This window comes from Balaenoptera borealis, assembly GCF_965194805.1.
Source record: "Balaenoptera borealis genome assembly, chromosome: 9".
Lineage (NCBI taxonomy): Eukaryota > Metazoa > Chordata > Mammalia > Artiodactyla > Balaenopteridae > Balaenoptera > Balaenoptera borealis.
This window is the reverse complement of record NC_138873.1, coordinates 59220248-59237726: the sequence shown is the minus strand read 5'-3', so window position 1 is coordinate 59237726 and position 17479 is coordinate 59220248. Positions and strand designations below refer to the sequence as shown.

General features: G+C 42.8%; 2 protein-coding genes across 6 annotated transcripts in view; both read right to left on the bottom strand.

The window, feature by feature from the left end:
• Nucleotides 1–17479, bottom strand: part of FAXC (failed axon connections homolog, metaxin like GST domain containing) — a 75990-nt gene that overhangs the window by 57661 nt on the left and 850 nt on the right. Inside the window, exons 1-4 of one of the 5 annotated variants that reach the window (XM_082405252.1) lie at nt 17222–17420; nt 16622–16743; nt 14258–14428; nt 11213–11348 (exon numbers count right to left, since the gene is read on the bottom strand). In XM_082405252.1, the coding sequence (XP_082261378.1) occupies nt 11213–11348; nt 14258–14428; nt 16622–16728 (414 nt within the window). In that variant the 5' untranslated portion in view covers nt 16729–16743; nt 17222–17420. Of the gene's footprint in view, nt 1–11212; nt 11349–14257; nt 14945–16621; nt 17019–17221; nt 17421–17479 lie in introns of those variants that run through there. The other 4 variants (XM_082405253.1, XM_082405251.1, XM_082405255.1 and 1 more) reach the window with 4 other exon arrangements.
• The window catches only part of COQ3 (coenzyme Q3, methyltransferase), a 38975-nt gene continuing 38116 nt past the window's right edge, over nt 16621–17479 (bottom strand). The window contains exon 9 of the mRNA XM_082405265.1: nt 16621–16743. The gene's annotated coding sequence lies outside the window, so the exon portion shown is untranslated. The remainder of the gene's footprint in view (nt 16744–17479) is intronic.

Genomic DNA, 17479 nt, shown 5'->3' with positions numbered 1-17479 from the left:
TGGGTGGGTGACTCACAAACTGGAGAACACTTATACCCCAGAAGCCCACCCACTGGAGTGAAGGTTCTGAGCCCCACGTCAGCCTTCCCAACCTGGGGGTCTGGCAACAGGAGGAGGAATTCCTAGAGAATCAGACGTTGAAGGCTACTGGGATTTGTTGCAGGACTTCGACAGAACCGGGGGAAACAGAGACTCCACTCTTGGAGTGCACACACAAAGTACTGTGTGCATCGGGACCCAGGGGAAGGAGTAGTGACCCCATAGGAGACTGAACCAGACCTACCTGCTAGTGTTGGAGGGTCTCCTGCAGAGGCAGGGAGTGGCTGTTTCTCACCCTGAGGACAAGGATATTGGCAGCAGAAGTTCTGGGAAGTACTCCTTGGCGTAAGCCCTCCCAGAGTCTGCCATTAGCCCCACCAAAGAGCCCAGGTAGGCTGCAGTGTTGGGTTGCCTCAGGCCAAACAACCAACAGGGAGGGAACCTACCCCACCCATCAGCAGTCAAGTGGATTAAAGTTTTACTGAGCTCTGCCCACCAGAGCAACACGAGCTCTACCCACCACCAGTCCCTCCCATCAGGAAACTTGCATAAGCCTCTTAGATAGCCTCATCCACCAGAGGGCAGACAGCAGAAGCAAGAAGAACTACAATCGTGCAGCCTGTGAAACAAAAACCACATTCACAGAAAGACAGACAGATGAAAAGGCAGAGGACTATGTACCAGATGAAGGAACAAGATAAAACCCCAGAAAAACAACTAAATGAAGTGGAGATAGGCAACCTTCCAGAAAAAGAATTCAGAATAATGATAGAGAGGATGATCCAGGACCTCAGAAAAACAATGGAGGCAAAGATAGAGAAGATGCAAGAAATGTTTAACAAAGAACTAGAAGAATTAAAGAACAAACAAACAGAGATGAACAATACAATAACTGAAATGAAAACTACACTAGAAGGAATCAACAGCAGAATAACTGAGGCAGAAGAACAGATAAGTGACCTGGAAGACACAATGGTGGAATTCACTGCTGCGGAACAGAATAAAGAAAAAAGAATGAAAAGAAATGAAGACAGCCTAAGAGACCTCTGGGACAACATTAAACACAACAACATTCGCATTATAGGGGTCCCAGAAGGAGAAGAGAGAAAGGACCCGAGAAAATATTTGAAAAGATTATAGTCGAAAACTTCCCTAACATGGGAAACGAAATAGCCACCCAAGTCCAGGAAGTGCAGCGAGTCCCATACAGGATACACCTAAGGAGAAACACGCCGAGACACATAGTAATCAAATTGGCAAAAATTAAAGACAAAGAAAAATTATTCAAAGCAGAAAGGGAAAAATGACAAATAACATACAAGGGAACTCCCATAAGGTTAACAGCTGATTTCTCAGCAGAAACTCTACAAGCTAGAAGGGAGTGGCATGATATACTTAAAGTGATGAAAGGGAAGAACCTACAACCAAGATTAGTCTACCCGGCAAGGATCTCATTCAGATTTGATGGAGAAATCAAAAGCTTTACAGACAAGCAAAAGCTAAGAGAATTCAGCACCACCAAACCAGCTCTACAACAAATGCTAAAGGAACTTCTCTAAGTGGGAAACACAAGAGAAGAAAAGGACCTATAAAAACAAACCCAGAACAATTCAGAAAATGGTCATAGGAACATAAATATCGATAATTACCTTAAACGTGAATGGATTAAATGCTCCAACCAAAAAACACAGGCTTGCTGAATGGATACAAAAACAAGACCCATATATATGCTGTCTACAAGAGACCCACTTCAGACCTAGGGACACATACGACTGAAAGTGACGGGATGGGAAAAGATATTCCATGCAAATGGAAACCAAAAGAAAGCTGGAGTAGCAATACTCACATCAGATAAAACAGACTTTAAAATAAAGAATGTTACAAGAGACAAGGAAGGACACTACATAATGATCAAGGGATCAATCCAAGAAGAAGACATAACAACTATAAATATATATGCACCCAACATAGGAACACTTCAATACATAAGGCAACTGCTAACAGCTGTAAAAGAGGAAATTGACAGTAACACAATAATAGTGGGGGACTTTAACACCTCACTTACACCAATGGACAGATCATCCAAAATGAAAATAAATAGGGAAACAGAAGCTTTAAATGACACAATAGACCAGATAGATTTAATTGATATTTATAGGACATTCCATCCAAAAACAGATTACACTTTCTTCTCAAGTGCGCACGGAACATTCTCCAGGATAGATCACATATTGGGTCACAAATCAAGCCTCAGTAAATTTAAGAAAATTGAAATCATATCAAGCATCTTTTCTGATCACAATGCTATGAGATTAGAAATGAATTACAGGGAAAAAAACATAAAACACACAAACACATGGAGGTTAAACAATACGTTGCTAAATAACCAAGAGATCACTGAAGAGATCAAAGAGGAAACCAAAAAATACCTAGAGACAAATGACAATGAAAACACGACGATCCAAAACCTATGGGATGCAGCAAAAGCAGTTCTAAGAGGGAAGTTTATAGCTATACAAGCCTACCTCAAGAAACAAGAAAAATCTCAAATAATCAATCTAACCTTACACCTAAAGGAACTAGAGAAAGAAGAACAAACAAAACCCAAAGTTAGCAGAAGGAAAGAAATCATAAAGATCAGAGCAGAACTAAATGAAACAGAAGCAAAGAAAACAATAGCAAAGATCAATAAAACTAAAAGCTGGTTCTTTGAGAAGATAAACAAAATTGATAAACCATTAGCCAGACTCATCAAGAAAAAGAGGGAGAGGACTCAAATCAATAAAATGAGAAATGAAAAAGGAGAAGTTACAACAGACACTGCAGAAATACAAAGCATCCTAAGAGACTACTACAAGCAACTCTATGCCAATAAAATGGACAACCTGGAAAAATGGACAAATTCTTAGAAAGGTATAACCTTCCAAGACTGAAGCAGGAAGAAATAGAAAATATGAACAGACCAATCACAAGTAATGAAATTGAAACTGTGATTAAAAATCTTCCAACAAACAAAAGTCCAGGACCAGATGGCTTCACAGGTGAATTCTATCAAACATTTAGAGAAGAGCTATAACACCCATCCTTCTCAAACTCTTCCAAAAAATTGCGGAGGAAGGAACACTCCCAAACTCATTCTATGAGGCCACCATCACCCTGATACCGAAACCAGACAAAGATACTACAAAAAAAGAAAATTACAGACCAATATCACTGATGAATATAGATGCAAAAATCCTCAACAAAATACTAGCAAACAAAATCCAACAACACATTAAAAGGATCATACACCATGATCAAGTGGGATTTATCCCAGCAATGCAAGGATTCTTCAATATACTCAAATCAATCAATGTGATATACCATATTAACAAACTGAAGGAGAAAAAACACACGATCATCTCAATAGATGCAGAAAAAGTTTTTGACAAAATTCAACACCCATTTATGATAAAAACTCTCCAGAAAGTGGGCATAGAGGGAACCTACCTCAACATAATAAAGGCCATATATGACAAACCCACAGCAAACATCATTCTCAATGGTGAAAAACTGAAAGCATTTCCTCTAAGATCAGGAACAAGACAAGGATGTCCACTCTCGCCGCTATTATTCAACATAGTTTTGGAAGTCCTAGCCACGGCAATCAGAGAAGAAAAAGAAATAAAAGGAATACAAATTGGAGAAGTAGTAAAACTGTCACTGTTTGCAGATGACATGATACTATACATAGAGCATCCTAAAGATGCCACCAGAAAACTACTAGAGCTAATCAATGAATCTGGTAACGTTGTAGGATACAAAATTAATGCACAGAAATCTCTTGCATTCCTATACACTAATGATGAAAAATCTGAAAGAGAAATTAAGGAAACACTCCCATTGACCATTGCAACAAAAAGAATAAAATACCTAGGAATAAACCTACCTAGGGAGACAAAAGACCTGTATGCAGAAAACTATAAGACACTGATGAAAGAAATTAAAGATGATACCAACAGATGGAGAGATATACCATGTTCCCGGATTGGAATAATCAATATTGTGAAAATGACTATACTACCCAAAGCAATCTACAGATTCAGTGCAATCCTTATCAAATTACCAATGGCATTTTTTATGGCACTAGAACAAAAAATCTTAAAATTTGTATGGAGACACAAAAGACCCCGAATAGCCAGAGCAGTCTTGAGAGAAAAAAACGGAGCTGGAGGAATCAGACTCCCTGACTTCAGACTATACTATAAAGCTAGAGTAATCAAGACAATATGGTACTGGCACAAAAACAGAAACATAGATCAATGGAACAAGATAAAAAGCCCAGAGATAAACCCACGCACCTATGGTCAACTAATCTATGACAAAGGAGGCAAGGATATACAATGGAGAAAAGACAGTCTCTTCAATAAGCGGTGCTGAGAAAATTGGACAGCTACATGTAAAAGAATGAAATTAGAATACTCTCTAACACCATACACAAAAATAAACTCAAAATGGATTAGAGACCTAAATGTAAGATCGGACACTGTAAAACTCTTAGAGGAAAACATAGGAAGAACACTCTTTGACATAAACCACAGCAAGATCTTTTTTGATCCACCTCCTAGAGTAATGGAAATAAAAACAAAAATAAACAAATGGGACCTAATGAAACTTCAAAGCTTTTGCACAGCAAAGGAAACCATAAACAAGACGAAAAGACAACCCTTAGAATGGGAGAAAATATTTGCAAACGAATCAACGGACAAAGGATTAATCTCCAAAATATATAAACAGCTCATGCAACTCAATATTAAAAAAACAAACAACCCAATCCAAAAATGGGCAGAAGACCTAAATAGACATTTCTCCAAAGAAGACATACAGATGGCCAAGAAGCACATGAAAAGATGCTCAACATCACTAATTATTAGAGAAATGCAAATCAAAACTACAATGAGGTATCACCTCACACCGGTTAGAATGGGCATCATCAGAAAATCTACAAACAACAAATGCTGGAGAGGGTGTGGAGAAAAGGGAACCCTCTTGCCCTGTTGGTGGGAATGTAAACTGATACAGCCACTATGGAGAAGAGTATGGATGTTCCTTAAAAAACTAAAAATAGAATTACCATATGATCCAGCAATCCCACTACTGGGCATATACCCAGAGAAAACCATAATTCAAAAATACACATGCACCCCAATGTTTATTGCAGCACTATTTACAATAGCCAGGTCATGGAAGCAACCTAAATGCCCATCGACAGACGAATGGATAAAGAAGTTGTGGTACATATATACAATGGAATGCTACTCAGCCCTAAGAAGGAACAATACTGGGTCATTTATTGAGACGTGGATGGATCTAGAGACTGTCATACAGAGTGAAGTAAGTCAGAAAGAGAAAAACAAATATCGTATATTAACGCGTGTATGTGGAACCTAGAAAAATGGTACAGATGAACCGGTTTGCAGGGCAGAAATTGAGACACAGATGTAAAGAACAAACGTATGGACACCAAGGGGGGAAAACCGCAGTGGGGTGGGGTGGTGATGTGCTGAATTGGGCGATTGGGATTGACATGTATACACTGATGTGTATAAAATGGATGACTAATAAGAACCTGCTGTATAAAAAAATTAATAAAATAAAATTCAAAAATTAAATACATAAATAAAATAAATAAATTTTTAAAAAAAGAAGTTAGGGCTAAGAGCCAAAGCAGAGAGTTCCAAAGGAGCCATTTTCCTTCTTTTTTCTTTCTCGTATTTAAAAAGAATGATTGTGTCAAATACATGCTTCTTATACAACCAGTTATGGCAAACGATGTCTTTATGTATGTATGTCTAAAGACAAGTATGGAAAGATGGTCGGAAGAATTAGTGATGATAATCTCCAGCAAGTAGGATGTCAGGCGATTTTCATTTTCCCCTTACACTTTTCTGTAGTGTTTGAAATTCTTATAAGGACCTTATGTCATCTATATGTAATCAGGAAAAAACAAAAAACAAGAAAACGGTAAATCCGTTTTTGGTCTGAAAAAAAAGTAGCCATATCTGCAGGACTCCTGCAGGACTTCTTTTTTGCAACTTCCTATGAATCTATAATTATAACAAAATGAAAAGTTTTAAAAATTGACCCACCAATATTTATATTCTGATTTTAACCAACACATCAGGCTTTTTAAGAAAACCCTTGTGAGTTCCTACTAATGGTCATCAAATACTTACCCCGTCTCATTTTTGTTAAAAAATAAAAAAGCTTCAAATATAAAGTTGTGCTCTTAGGAGGATGACATTTTAATTTTTTTTTTAAAAGGTACAGGGCACAGAAGGGGCGGAGGGTAGAGCTCCCTGAGTCTATGACAGAATACCTCTCTACTCATCCTCCAAGCGATGAGCCCCACCAGCACTTCCCAGGAACCACCTGCATGCACACAAACCCTCGCTGACGGCACACGGGTCTCAAGGCACCGTCCCTCCCCCCACCCCAACGCCACCCACTCCCCCGCTCCCCTCCCCGGGGGCTCAGGGCATCCCTTTCTAAACCATAGGACCATTTTCCTGTTACCTACCCTGCTGAATGCTCCCTTCATCTCTTTTCCATAGAGACCTCACAGAAGAAAAAACACTCCTTTCCTAAAAAATATACTTAACAAGCAATACTAATTTTGGAAGGGGGTAAGCAGTCCCCTTCTCGAAAGTCTCTCCAGGCTTCATAGCAAGGCGTGTATCCAGTTGTTCCAGTTACACTAACTAAAAGCAGTATATGCACTGTTACTGCGTTAACAGTGCAGCAACATGCTCTGAAACATGACCAGAGGTGTTAGGCTGCTGGCAGAGACAAGGCTGGGGCAATCAGCGCTTGATGGCTTGAAGGCAAGAAAGGAAAGGGCAGCGCAGCCTGGCAGCTGTTGCAGCCGTTGCCAACGGCAAGAGGACTTCATCAAGGGTGGGGGGCACAGGAGATCCAGAAAGCCACCAGAGGCTGCAGCGCACAAAACTCAGGTTTGGGGCCCTAATTGCCCCAAAGCTGTCCTGGCTAAATGCAGCGATCTGGTGGGGAGTGACAACGGCCCAGAGGCAGGCAGCCGCAGTGAGCAGTCTCTTCCTTCAACGTGAGTCCTTCAGTGACACACACCTTCAAGTGCTGACAGCCAATGCCGAGCTGAACAAGGATCTCTCAAATCCGATCCAATGTATGTAGATGATTCAAGCCTTGTCTGGTCTTTTGCTATTTTCTCCTCCATTGCTGGCTTAGAAAGTCCTGAATAACCTCCCTGCTTCTCTGTCCAGACTGACCCCTTGCATTCCAGTTCCCCGTCATAAATAAAGACCCTTTTTCTGTTCCCCAAACACCTCATGCCTGTCAGATCCCCTAACTGAAGTCCAGATTCAGTGCCATATTCCCAGAGGACCACTTACCAAGCTGAGCATGTCATTCAACTGTCCCAGCACTGCCTTAGGAGCCTCACTGTCACCCCCATGCCCTCTTCTGTACAGAAACCAGCTCAGAAAGCACAGGCCATGGGGAGGCGGGACTTGGGGGGTAATATCATTAACAGGGCACCAAAACCCTGGCTGGGTGAGGAACCTTCCCCCTCCAACCTCCCAGCTGCTCTGTTTCCTGCTAAGAAGACCACCCCCTCCCTATGCTGCTTCTTTGTAAGAGCTTAAAGGTGAACCCCTGACCAGTGGGAGCCATTTGGAGGAGTGGCAGCAAACTGGAAGAACCACGGTGGTGTGGGGATGCCTGGGGCTCACCTCCTTACTTTTCTTAAACTCCTTCAGAGGTACACAACCTATGTTCTAAGCTTTAGCCTTTGCCCCGTGCAAACTCCTGGGCAGGGAAGCTGACACCCCTGGTAAAAGGAGACCTCAAACCAAAACAACTAGACACCTGAGGGGTACAGTTACTGTAAGAGAAGGGCAACAGATAATATATACAACATGAGGCAGAATGATTGGGACAGACCGAAAAATTTAATTAGCGTTAAGAAACATCCTCCGAGGGATAAAGGAAGAGACTGTAATACAAACCAAGGGAAAATATTAAGAAGAAAAATGTAGAAGTTAAACACAATGGATGAGATAAATAATAGGATGGATACAAGAAGAGAACAGAGGGATGCAATGGAAGCTCAGAGAGACGAATTCTCCAAGAAGGAAGAAGAAAAGAATAAAGAGATAGGTTCAGAAACACAGAAAATAATACCAGAGATTCCAGGATCCAGATAATCAGGAATAGAAAAGAAGAAGGGGAAACAAACAAACAAAAAAGAAAAGGAGGGCTTCCCTGGTGGCACAGTGGTTAAGAATCCACCTGCCAATGCAGGGGACACGGGTTCAAGCCCTGGTCCGGGAAGATCCCACATGCCGAGGAGCAACTAAGCCCGTGCGCCACAACTACTGAGCCTGCGCTCTAGAGCCCGCGAGCCACAACTACTGAGCTCGCGTGCCACAACTACTGAAGCCCGCATGCCTAGAGCCTGTGCTCCGCAACAAGAGAAGCCACCGCAATGAGAAGCCCGCATGCCACGACGAAGAGTAGCCCCTGCTCACTGCAACTAGAGAAAGCGCATGAGCAGCGATGAAGACCCAATGCAGCCAAAAATAAATAAATAAGAAATAAATTTTTTTTTTAAAAAGGAAACATGTGAAGAACATCAATAATTTCTTAGAATTAAAAAGAGATTAAAGACTTCAGGTGAAAAGAGTTTATAAAGGACCAAACAAGATACATGAAGACCCACACCAAGCCAGTTATGATGACATTTAAGAATGTTGAGATTAAAAAAAAAAAAAGAATGTTGAGATTCAATGTGAATTCTAAAAGCTTCCAGAGAGAAAGAAAAAGAGCCAGATTAACATCAGACTTTTCAATAGCAACAGCAAACCAAAAAGACAATGGAGTAATATTTTCAAAGCACTGAAGGAAACGAACTTTGGACATAGAAGTGTCAAATGTGTGGCATAATAAAGATGTTCTTGGGCATGCAAAGCCACTGAAAGTTTGCCCCATAAAGGCTCATTCAAAATATTCATCAAGGATGTACTCATATAAAAAGATAAATAAATCCTGTAGGATAAGATATATGGGAAATAAAGTTAGTCAAATAACTTAGTAAGTTTTCTGGCCTAAGAAAGGACCATAAAAAGAGAAAGGATTTCCAAAATTCCAGAATTAAAATATTAAATAACAGCAACACACCTGGGATAAGCCCTGGGAAGAAAGAGACCCAAGGTTCACGCAAACCTACTAACAGACTTGTAGTATTAGACAGAAAGCACAGATTTTGACCCATATAAGAAGTGAGTGGGGATAAATAAACACAAATTTGGATCTTAAGAGCAACCGCCATAACAACAAAAATAGAATTTGTTTTTAAATGACAAGAAAAAAATTTTTACCTATTAGAAAGCAGGAAATGAGAAAAAATAAAAACAAAGTATAGTAAGGAGAAAAATATTAAATAACATGTTAGAAATATGTCCTAATAAAATAATCATTGCAAGTGAAATGGATTAATCTCACCAATTAAGAACTCTCCGATTGGCTATAACTAATACATTGCCTACAAGAGACAAATACCAAAAAAAAGTAATAATAATAGAGAAAGAGGATGAAGAAAGATATCCCAAACAAATGTGAACCAAAAGAAAGCTGGAGAATCGATCTGAATATCTGATAATACAGAATTCAAGGTTAAAAAAATCATAAGGGACAAAGATGGGTACTATATACCAGAAAAAGAAATAAAACAGTAAAAGATGTGATCTTTCATATTATATGGACCTAACAATATAACCTCGAATAGATACATACTCTTACCTAAAGCAAGAACTGACAGAATGACAGGAAAAGAGAGAAATCAACAAATACACTTGAATATTTTAACCCAATCCTTCCAGAAACTGCTAGAAGAGGCAGGCAAAAAATAAAGAGAGGCGCTTCCCTGGTGGCACAGCGGTTAAGAATCCGCCTGCCAATGCAGGGGACACGGGGGTTCAAGCCCTGGTTCAGGAAGATGCCATGCTGTGGAGCAGCTAAGCCCGTGCGCCACAACTACTGAGCCTGCGCTCTGGAGCCCGCAAGCCGCAACTACTGAGCCTGCATGCCTAGAGCCCGTGCTCCACAACAAGAGAAGCCAACCGCAATGAGAAGCCCGCGCACCACAACGAAGAGTAGCCCCCACTCGCCGCAACTAGAGAAAGCCCGCGTGCAGCAACAAAGACCCAATGCAGCCAAAAATAAATAAATAAAATAAAATAATTTTTTTAATTTAAAAAACTAAATTTAAAAAAACAGAGATATAACAGGTTTAAACAATACACTAAACATGCTCAAACAAGTAGATAAAGCGAGAGCTCTACTCCCAGGGAATATGTCTCTATTTTCAACGTTTATAAACAAGTAGCCATACACAAGGCTAAAATGTCAGTAAATTCCAAGGAATTAATATCACAAAGACTACCTGCTTTGACCATAAAATTAAAAAACAATAACAAAAATCAAAGTTTTTTTTAATGCCTATGACTGGAACTTAGGTGAAAAAGAAAAACATAAGGGAATTTTTTAAAAAAATATAATTGAATGACAATGAAAACGCAACCTGTCAAATTTGTGAGACAAAGCTCAAGCATTACTCAGAGAAAAATTTATATTTTAAATGCATTCATTCCTCTGTTCCCTCTCTAAGGCTGAAATGAGCAAGTGCTTCCCTGAAAGTCACCCAAACAGAACAATGAAACAGTAGGAAAAACTCTCACAAAATCTACAAATATCTCTTTGGTGGCCTGCTGGACGTTTGTCCCCAGGATTCATAAGAGATAAATATAATGCTTCCAACAAATAGAAACCTAAAGGAAAGAACCACATCAGGCTCACCTTTATTTATAGGTTCCCAGTAGGCCAAACTATTAACCAAAGAATACTCTATGTCAGGAAAAAATAACATGGCCCTGAACGCTACGAAAGTCCAGACCCTTGTGATCACTCGTTAAATTGGATGTAAAAATCAACAGATTGGAATCAAGTCTCCTAAGTATCTACTAAGGACTGGGCACCGCTGCTTTCATACCCACCCCTCTGGCACCAAGAGCGAGCCCTTCCCACCCTGTGAGATTAAGTACTTCCCCCCTAGCCAATATTGCTGCCACGAGGATAAAACATATTTGCACAAAAGTACCTGATAGGGTAAGTCAGCCATCCTTAAATAAGTTTCCATTTTCAAACAGAAAGGAGATAAACTGGGGACACCATTGTTAGGTCTTGCAAACTGATGCAAAATAATAGCATCTTTGGAGTCAATCTCTTGTTGTTTCCTGTCAAAACCAAAACAGAAAAAAAAGAACAATCCACGTGTTACACATGCAGTTCCCTTAGTTCCTTAGAGGCCCCTGCTGGGCTGTAGCTCCTCAATAAACAAGCAGGTCTGTTTGTCACAGGGGCTTACCTCACCAACAAGCACTTAGAGGGGGAAAGCTTGGTCAAAACACGAGAGAACCTCACAAACTCTGCTATTACCGTAACTGCAAGGGCTCAGGAGAGTAACTACATGTCAACCTCTTTCTGGTACCTGTGGCCTATGGGCAGGATGTGTTCTTTCTGGTAAAGGTCCACCTCTTCTCCAGCTGGCTATGCCTACCTGCCAGGGACAAGTTGGATGGATAAAAAAAGATATTCTGTGCTTACTGTGCATCAGGCATTGTTCTGAGGGCTTCACGGGTATTATCTCATTTAATCTTCACAATAACCTTTTGAGGTAGGTACTACCGTTATCCATGTTTTGTAGATGAGGAAACCGAGGCACAGAGAATAAACCTGCCCAAAGTCCCATTACTAGTAAATAGCAGAACTTGGACTAAACCATGTAGTCAGAGCCTATGTTCTTGACCACGAGACTGTACCATGAAACAGTCTATTCATCCACAGGACCTTGGAATAACAGTGCAGATTTGCTCTGCCACGACTCAAGTCTGCAGGCAATCTGAGACTCTGAATATTCTGGTCCCTCTTCCAAACTATCCATGCCCTCACCTGACCTTTCACCTGTGGTGCTGAGGAACCTGGCTTCTGGTGCTCTCTCCTCCTCTCTACCTTCACAGGTTCCCCACTTTCACCACACAGCATATATCCCAGTACCCCTGCCTTTTCCCTTTCTTCTGTCTCAGCCACACATCTATCTTTTCCTTTGGCTACTTTTCTGGGTGGTGAGGACTTCCCTGGTAGAGTTTTTCAATAGCCACCATGTAGGAGATCAAACGCTGGATTCCACTTCTGGATACCTGGGGTCAATTGCAAGCCCTACTTCCTATTGGCCACATCACCCAAGACCTCTCCTCCTCTCTCATTTGGAAAGTGAGGACAGTACCAATTCTGCCTCAATTATCTCGAGAACTAAATAAGATAATATCTGTAAACATTTGGTGAGCTATCAAGCATTAAGTGGTGGACTTTATTCTCATTCAAAGAGACATGGTCTTATCCCCTTAAACTACAAAATCTCATTCCAAACAGTGGCACTCATACACCACATTCGGGAACCTTTTGCAACTTCCATCTTTCACTCTACCCAACCATTTCCCAGTCAGATAAACCTCCCTCTTCCCCCTTGGCCTTCCCTAAGCCTCTGGTTCCCTCACACTGTTCCTCGTGTAATCCTCGTGTACTTCCTTGTACCCAAGCAAGCAAGGGCAAGCTCTTCATATCATCATCACAACGATGCCCACTTCCTGCAGAAACCCCGTTCAGTTAAACAAACTCTCTTGGAGAAGTTTACCACCGGAGCGCCCTTTCCACTTAAAGAGTTAAGAATGACTAATTTTGAAAATACTAGTCAAAAGAATAAAAATATTTGCTGCCTTTTGACAATACTTGCTATGAAACAAAGGTTTTCACTTAGATGAAATGTTTGGGAGGTCAGATACTAAAATTAAGAAGCCACTTAGACTATGTTTCTAAAAAGTGCAAACTGTAGACTTGACAATTAACTGACTTTGTCCAGTCAAGTAATTCAACTCAGAGTGGTAATTTCATGTAAATTAGCCAGGCAAAAAATTTAAGAACTGAAAGAGGAGATAAATGTAAAATCCCCTGCTCCACTGGCCAGAACAATCTAATTCTGATGGTTAACTTTGGCCATGTCATAATAAGAATGGATGTGACCAGCATATGCCAATGACTTTGTGTACATCATACATATTAAATTATTTCATTCTGATAGTACCACTACAGAGCAGATATTGCTATAGTTTAAATTTAGAATATTATATCATACTTATATTTTACAGTAGACAAGGAAACTGAAGCTCAGAGAGGTTAAATAACTTGCCCAAGGAATACCAATTTAAGATCAAGTCGTTAATAACGTTAGTTCCCAAGCTCTTAAGCACTTCGACTACGCCAAAAATGGGCAATACCTCAGTTAATTTTATTAAAGTAGCTGGTTTGACTCAGACCACGCAAGCCTGGAACTTTCTGATGAAAGTCTGTAATAATTAATGATGGCCAACTTTTATTGAATGCTCACTATAACGTCGAACTCTGGCTAAGCATTTCACATGAGTTAATTCATGTAATCACCTCTGGGAGGAAGGCTACTATTATTATTTCCATTTCACAGATGAGAAAACTGAGTAACCAAGCTTACTCTCAGGTCCAAGGTTACATGGTTGGTTAAAGGCAGAGTGAATTTGAACCCAGTCTGGCTCCAGAGCCCTCCCTCCAGGTCAGGAAGCTCTCTCTGTAATTTAGGACCAGAGGAGCAGGTAATCTGGACAGCTATATTTTATAAAGTGCCCTTATAGTGAGGACTGTCTAAGAGAACACCTGTCAAGCAGCAAGACTAGCCCCTACTCCCATGATGAAGGATATCACAGATGACCATGCCTCTGTGTACGGCTGATGGGCTGTTAGTTTATAGAGATCACATGACCCATGGGCTGCTCTGATTCCCTAAGTTTTCTAGGGCAGGCTGAGCCCACGTGCCTAAAGTACAAACAAGCTATGGGTAACAAGTCATTCCTGGGTCATTCAATTTACAAACAACACATTTCCAAATGCTGGACTGAATTTAAGAGAGCTGCAAGGCTCTCTCCACTAGGGGAGGATAAAGTAAAGGGCTGGGACTCTATTTCTTTAAAAATACTGTGATGGGAAAAATATGAGTAAAATCCAAAATACCTACTTTGGTTATTATACTCATTAATTAAACTTCCTAAATAATTCTTACCTGTCAACTTTACTTTCCACTCTGGAGATGTACCCATAGATTAAGTCTACGCAGCAGGAAATCCAAGTACCGTGGTGAAGAATATGATTGCCAGTGAACTCAGACAGCGTAGCCATTTCAAGATGGATTTTCCATCCCACATATTTCAGATTGTTTTGTGTTTTGCCTAAACTACACAGACAACTGAAACTTAGACTTCCCGTCAAGTGAAGGTCTCTATCGCGTAACCTCCAAATCCCAGTGCCGCATTTTCCTTGGTCTTCTTCCCCTATGCCCTCTGTGCCCCTAGCGGTTGTCAAAAACTCAGGTCTGTGCCACAGACTTGTCTTCCCTGAGCAATGCCCCAGTTCTCTTCCTCTCCGCCATCAAAACTTATTCCAGAATTGGTACTTGTTAGGAGAAAGTAGTAGAAGTGCGGGCTCCGCAGACACATTCTCAGATTTGAATCTGGATCCTACTACTCTTATTACGGGATCTTGGGTGAATTGCTTAACCTCTATCAGCCTAAATTTCCTCATCTAAGAAATGGAGATCAAGCATTCAACAGCAGTTGGCAGTTGCGAAGGTTAAATGCAATCACATAGGTAAAGCACTTCTAAGCAGAGCCCCCTATTAAGGGCTCAAAAACAGGCAGCCATTTGTTTATTATCTGCATTACAACACGGTTTCCCAACTCAATGTAAACATCTGTCAAGAAACAAAAGTGAATAAACCAAGGATTAAAAACACTTTTTCAAATAAGTGTCCAAGTGGGCAGCGGGCTCTTCTGGGCGCAGAGACCACATCTACCAGGGCGTGGCCTGCTCCCAAGGTCAACCCTGAGCTCCCCCACCCGCCTCCCCATTTCTGCAAGGTCATTTAAGCAAGTTTGAGACTCAGTCCTGTGAAGCTGTGCCTCACTCCCTCCTCAAAGTGGAAGACCGGTGAGAAGCCACATGGTTCGGAATCCTCCAAAGGCTTTGGACTGGAATATGAATTTCAGAACAACTGGGTTACCATTTCAAGCACTGCACAAATGTTTTCGTTTTCCATATGGCTTGAAACCTAGCTTGAAGTAGAGTTCTAAAACTGGAAAATATATAAAATAATCTAAAGAAATAATTCACTTAATTTTTTTAATTTGGTTCAACTAGATTCAAGACACTGTGCTAAGTGAGAGAATTCAATGATAAGCTTAAAATAAAACTTCCCAATTATGAAAGACAATACATTTCCCCAGACCTAAATGATTTCCAGTCTCTGAGACTAAAAATATTCAAAATACCTGTTAGGCTGCTACAGTGTCCTCTTGGAATCCCTGCAGGCCTGTTAAAGGTCACCTATCACTGTCTTTGTTTATAAACCTATTGTGTAGGATTCCCCCACGGGAAGAAGACAGGAAGACACATTTTCTCACTCTTTAGAAAATATTGGCCAAGAGGGACATTCTGAGCTATTGAAAACTGCTCTTTCCTGGTCCTCCCCCCAGTGACAGAGGGCTCAAACGCATGGAAATTTTAACCGTAAATTGACGTATCAATTAGCCAAACCACTGGTCCCGGCAGCCTATGGCATTATTCTACTCAAACAAAGATCTCATGTCCGGCTGGATGTACCAACAGCAGGGGCCTCCATTTTCTGGTATTCCCAAGTCAATCCTGTAAACATTCTGCGGCAGGCGGCAGAGGCAACTGTTTAGGGCCTGGGGCAACTCCCATGCAGGCCCATGTGCTAGTTCAGTCCTCGGATCTCCTCTTGTTAGCACAACAATGGCATTTAAACCTGAAGCTTGTGCCTAGCTTTAGATACCAGATTAGCACATAACCGGGTTAAGGCTGCATCAAAATTGCACACTCCACTGTGCATCCCTAACAGGGACCCAGAGGTCTCTGGAGCTTTTGCAATTTCAGCCTTTTGATGATGTTGACACTTGGGGATGGACAGTGGAGAACTAACCTTTAAGTAAAAGATGAGGTTAGTGGTTGATATCCCAGCATTATCATCTATAAACAAATAAGGCATTGCATAAAAATGTAACTTAGTATTTCTGCAGGATCTAATTCTATTGTTGCAAACACACTGCAGTTAAGATCTTCATAACAGACTATTATGCTCCATAACAGCCCAGAGAATTTTTGCTTTTAGCACCGAATGATAGGGAGACAAGTGTTTTTCCCTCCCAGTACCAGTTTAATTCTCCTGTCAACTCCAAACTGCCCCTCACGGCCAGGTGACCACGGACTGCCTCTGGCGAAAGGGAAGGACAGGACTCGGGCGTTTGGGCGTTGTGACCGAGGGGCTGGCACGGGTCCCCCCTCGCGCCAACCCTGCCCTGGCCAGGTGTCCCTCTCTGCGCCCCTGCGCGGGGCCCTCTCTCCGGCTCACCTAATGACCAGGAGTTCGTGGAGCAGATACGCAGCTGCGGCCAGCAAAGCTCCCCCGGTCAAGTAAAGGGTTTTCTTCCACCAGGGATCGGAGCCCAGCCCTGCCATGATCCCACCGTAATCCTGCAAAGGGAAAGCGATGATGTCCCCACAAAAGGAGAAGGGCTCCTCGGACCCGGCCCACCAGCCGAAGAAGGAGACGCTCTGGTTCCAGCTCAGATCCACCACGCACGGCCTGGACGAGGCAAAGCCAACCCCCCAGTGCATGCTGCGCGGCTGGCTGCGGGCGCCCCTCCCAGGGCCCGCGCCGCCCGCATGGGAAGGGGCCGGCGCGGCCGGGCGCGGGCTCAGCGGCGCGCTGGCGGTGCGGGCGGCGCGGGCGGCGGCGACCGAGGCGGCGGCGGAGGAAGACGGAGGGCGCGGGCCGCGGGCGGCGGGCCTGGCCGGCGGGGCCCCGGGGCCCGGGGCGGCAGCGGCGGCGGCCGCCGGCTCCCCCCGCAGCGGCCTCTCCGCGCCGCTCTTTGTGTCGGCGCCGGGAGAAGGCCGCGTGATGTCATTGCTCCCTGGGGCAGGGAAACAGAGGCGGGATAAAGTCACCTACCCCGCGCCCTGCCCCCGCCCCGCATCTCCGCGGTCCGGCGGCCTCCGCCCCGGCCGGAGCTGCAGGGCTGGGCGAGCCGGGCGGGCTCCGCGCCTCCAGGCGGCACGGCCGGGAACGGCTCGGCGCGCGAGGGCAGGGCTGCGGACGTGGCTGGAAATGCGGCTCCCCCCGGAGGAAGCTGCAGTCGGGCCCGGATCTCCGTCCCCCACCGCCACCCCCAGCCCGTCCTCCGCCTCCGCTCCAGCCCCTCCCGCAGGC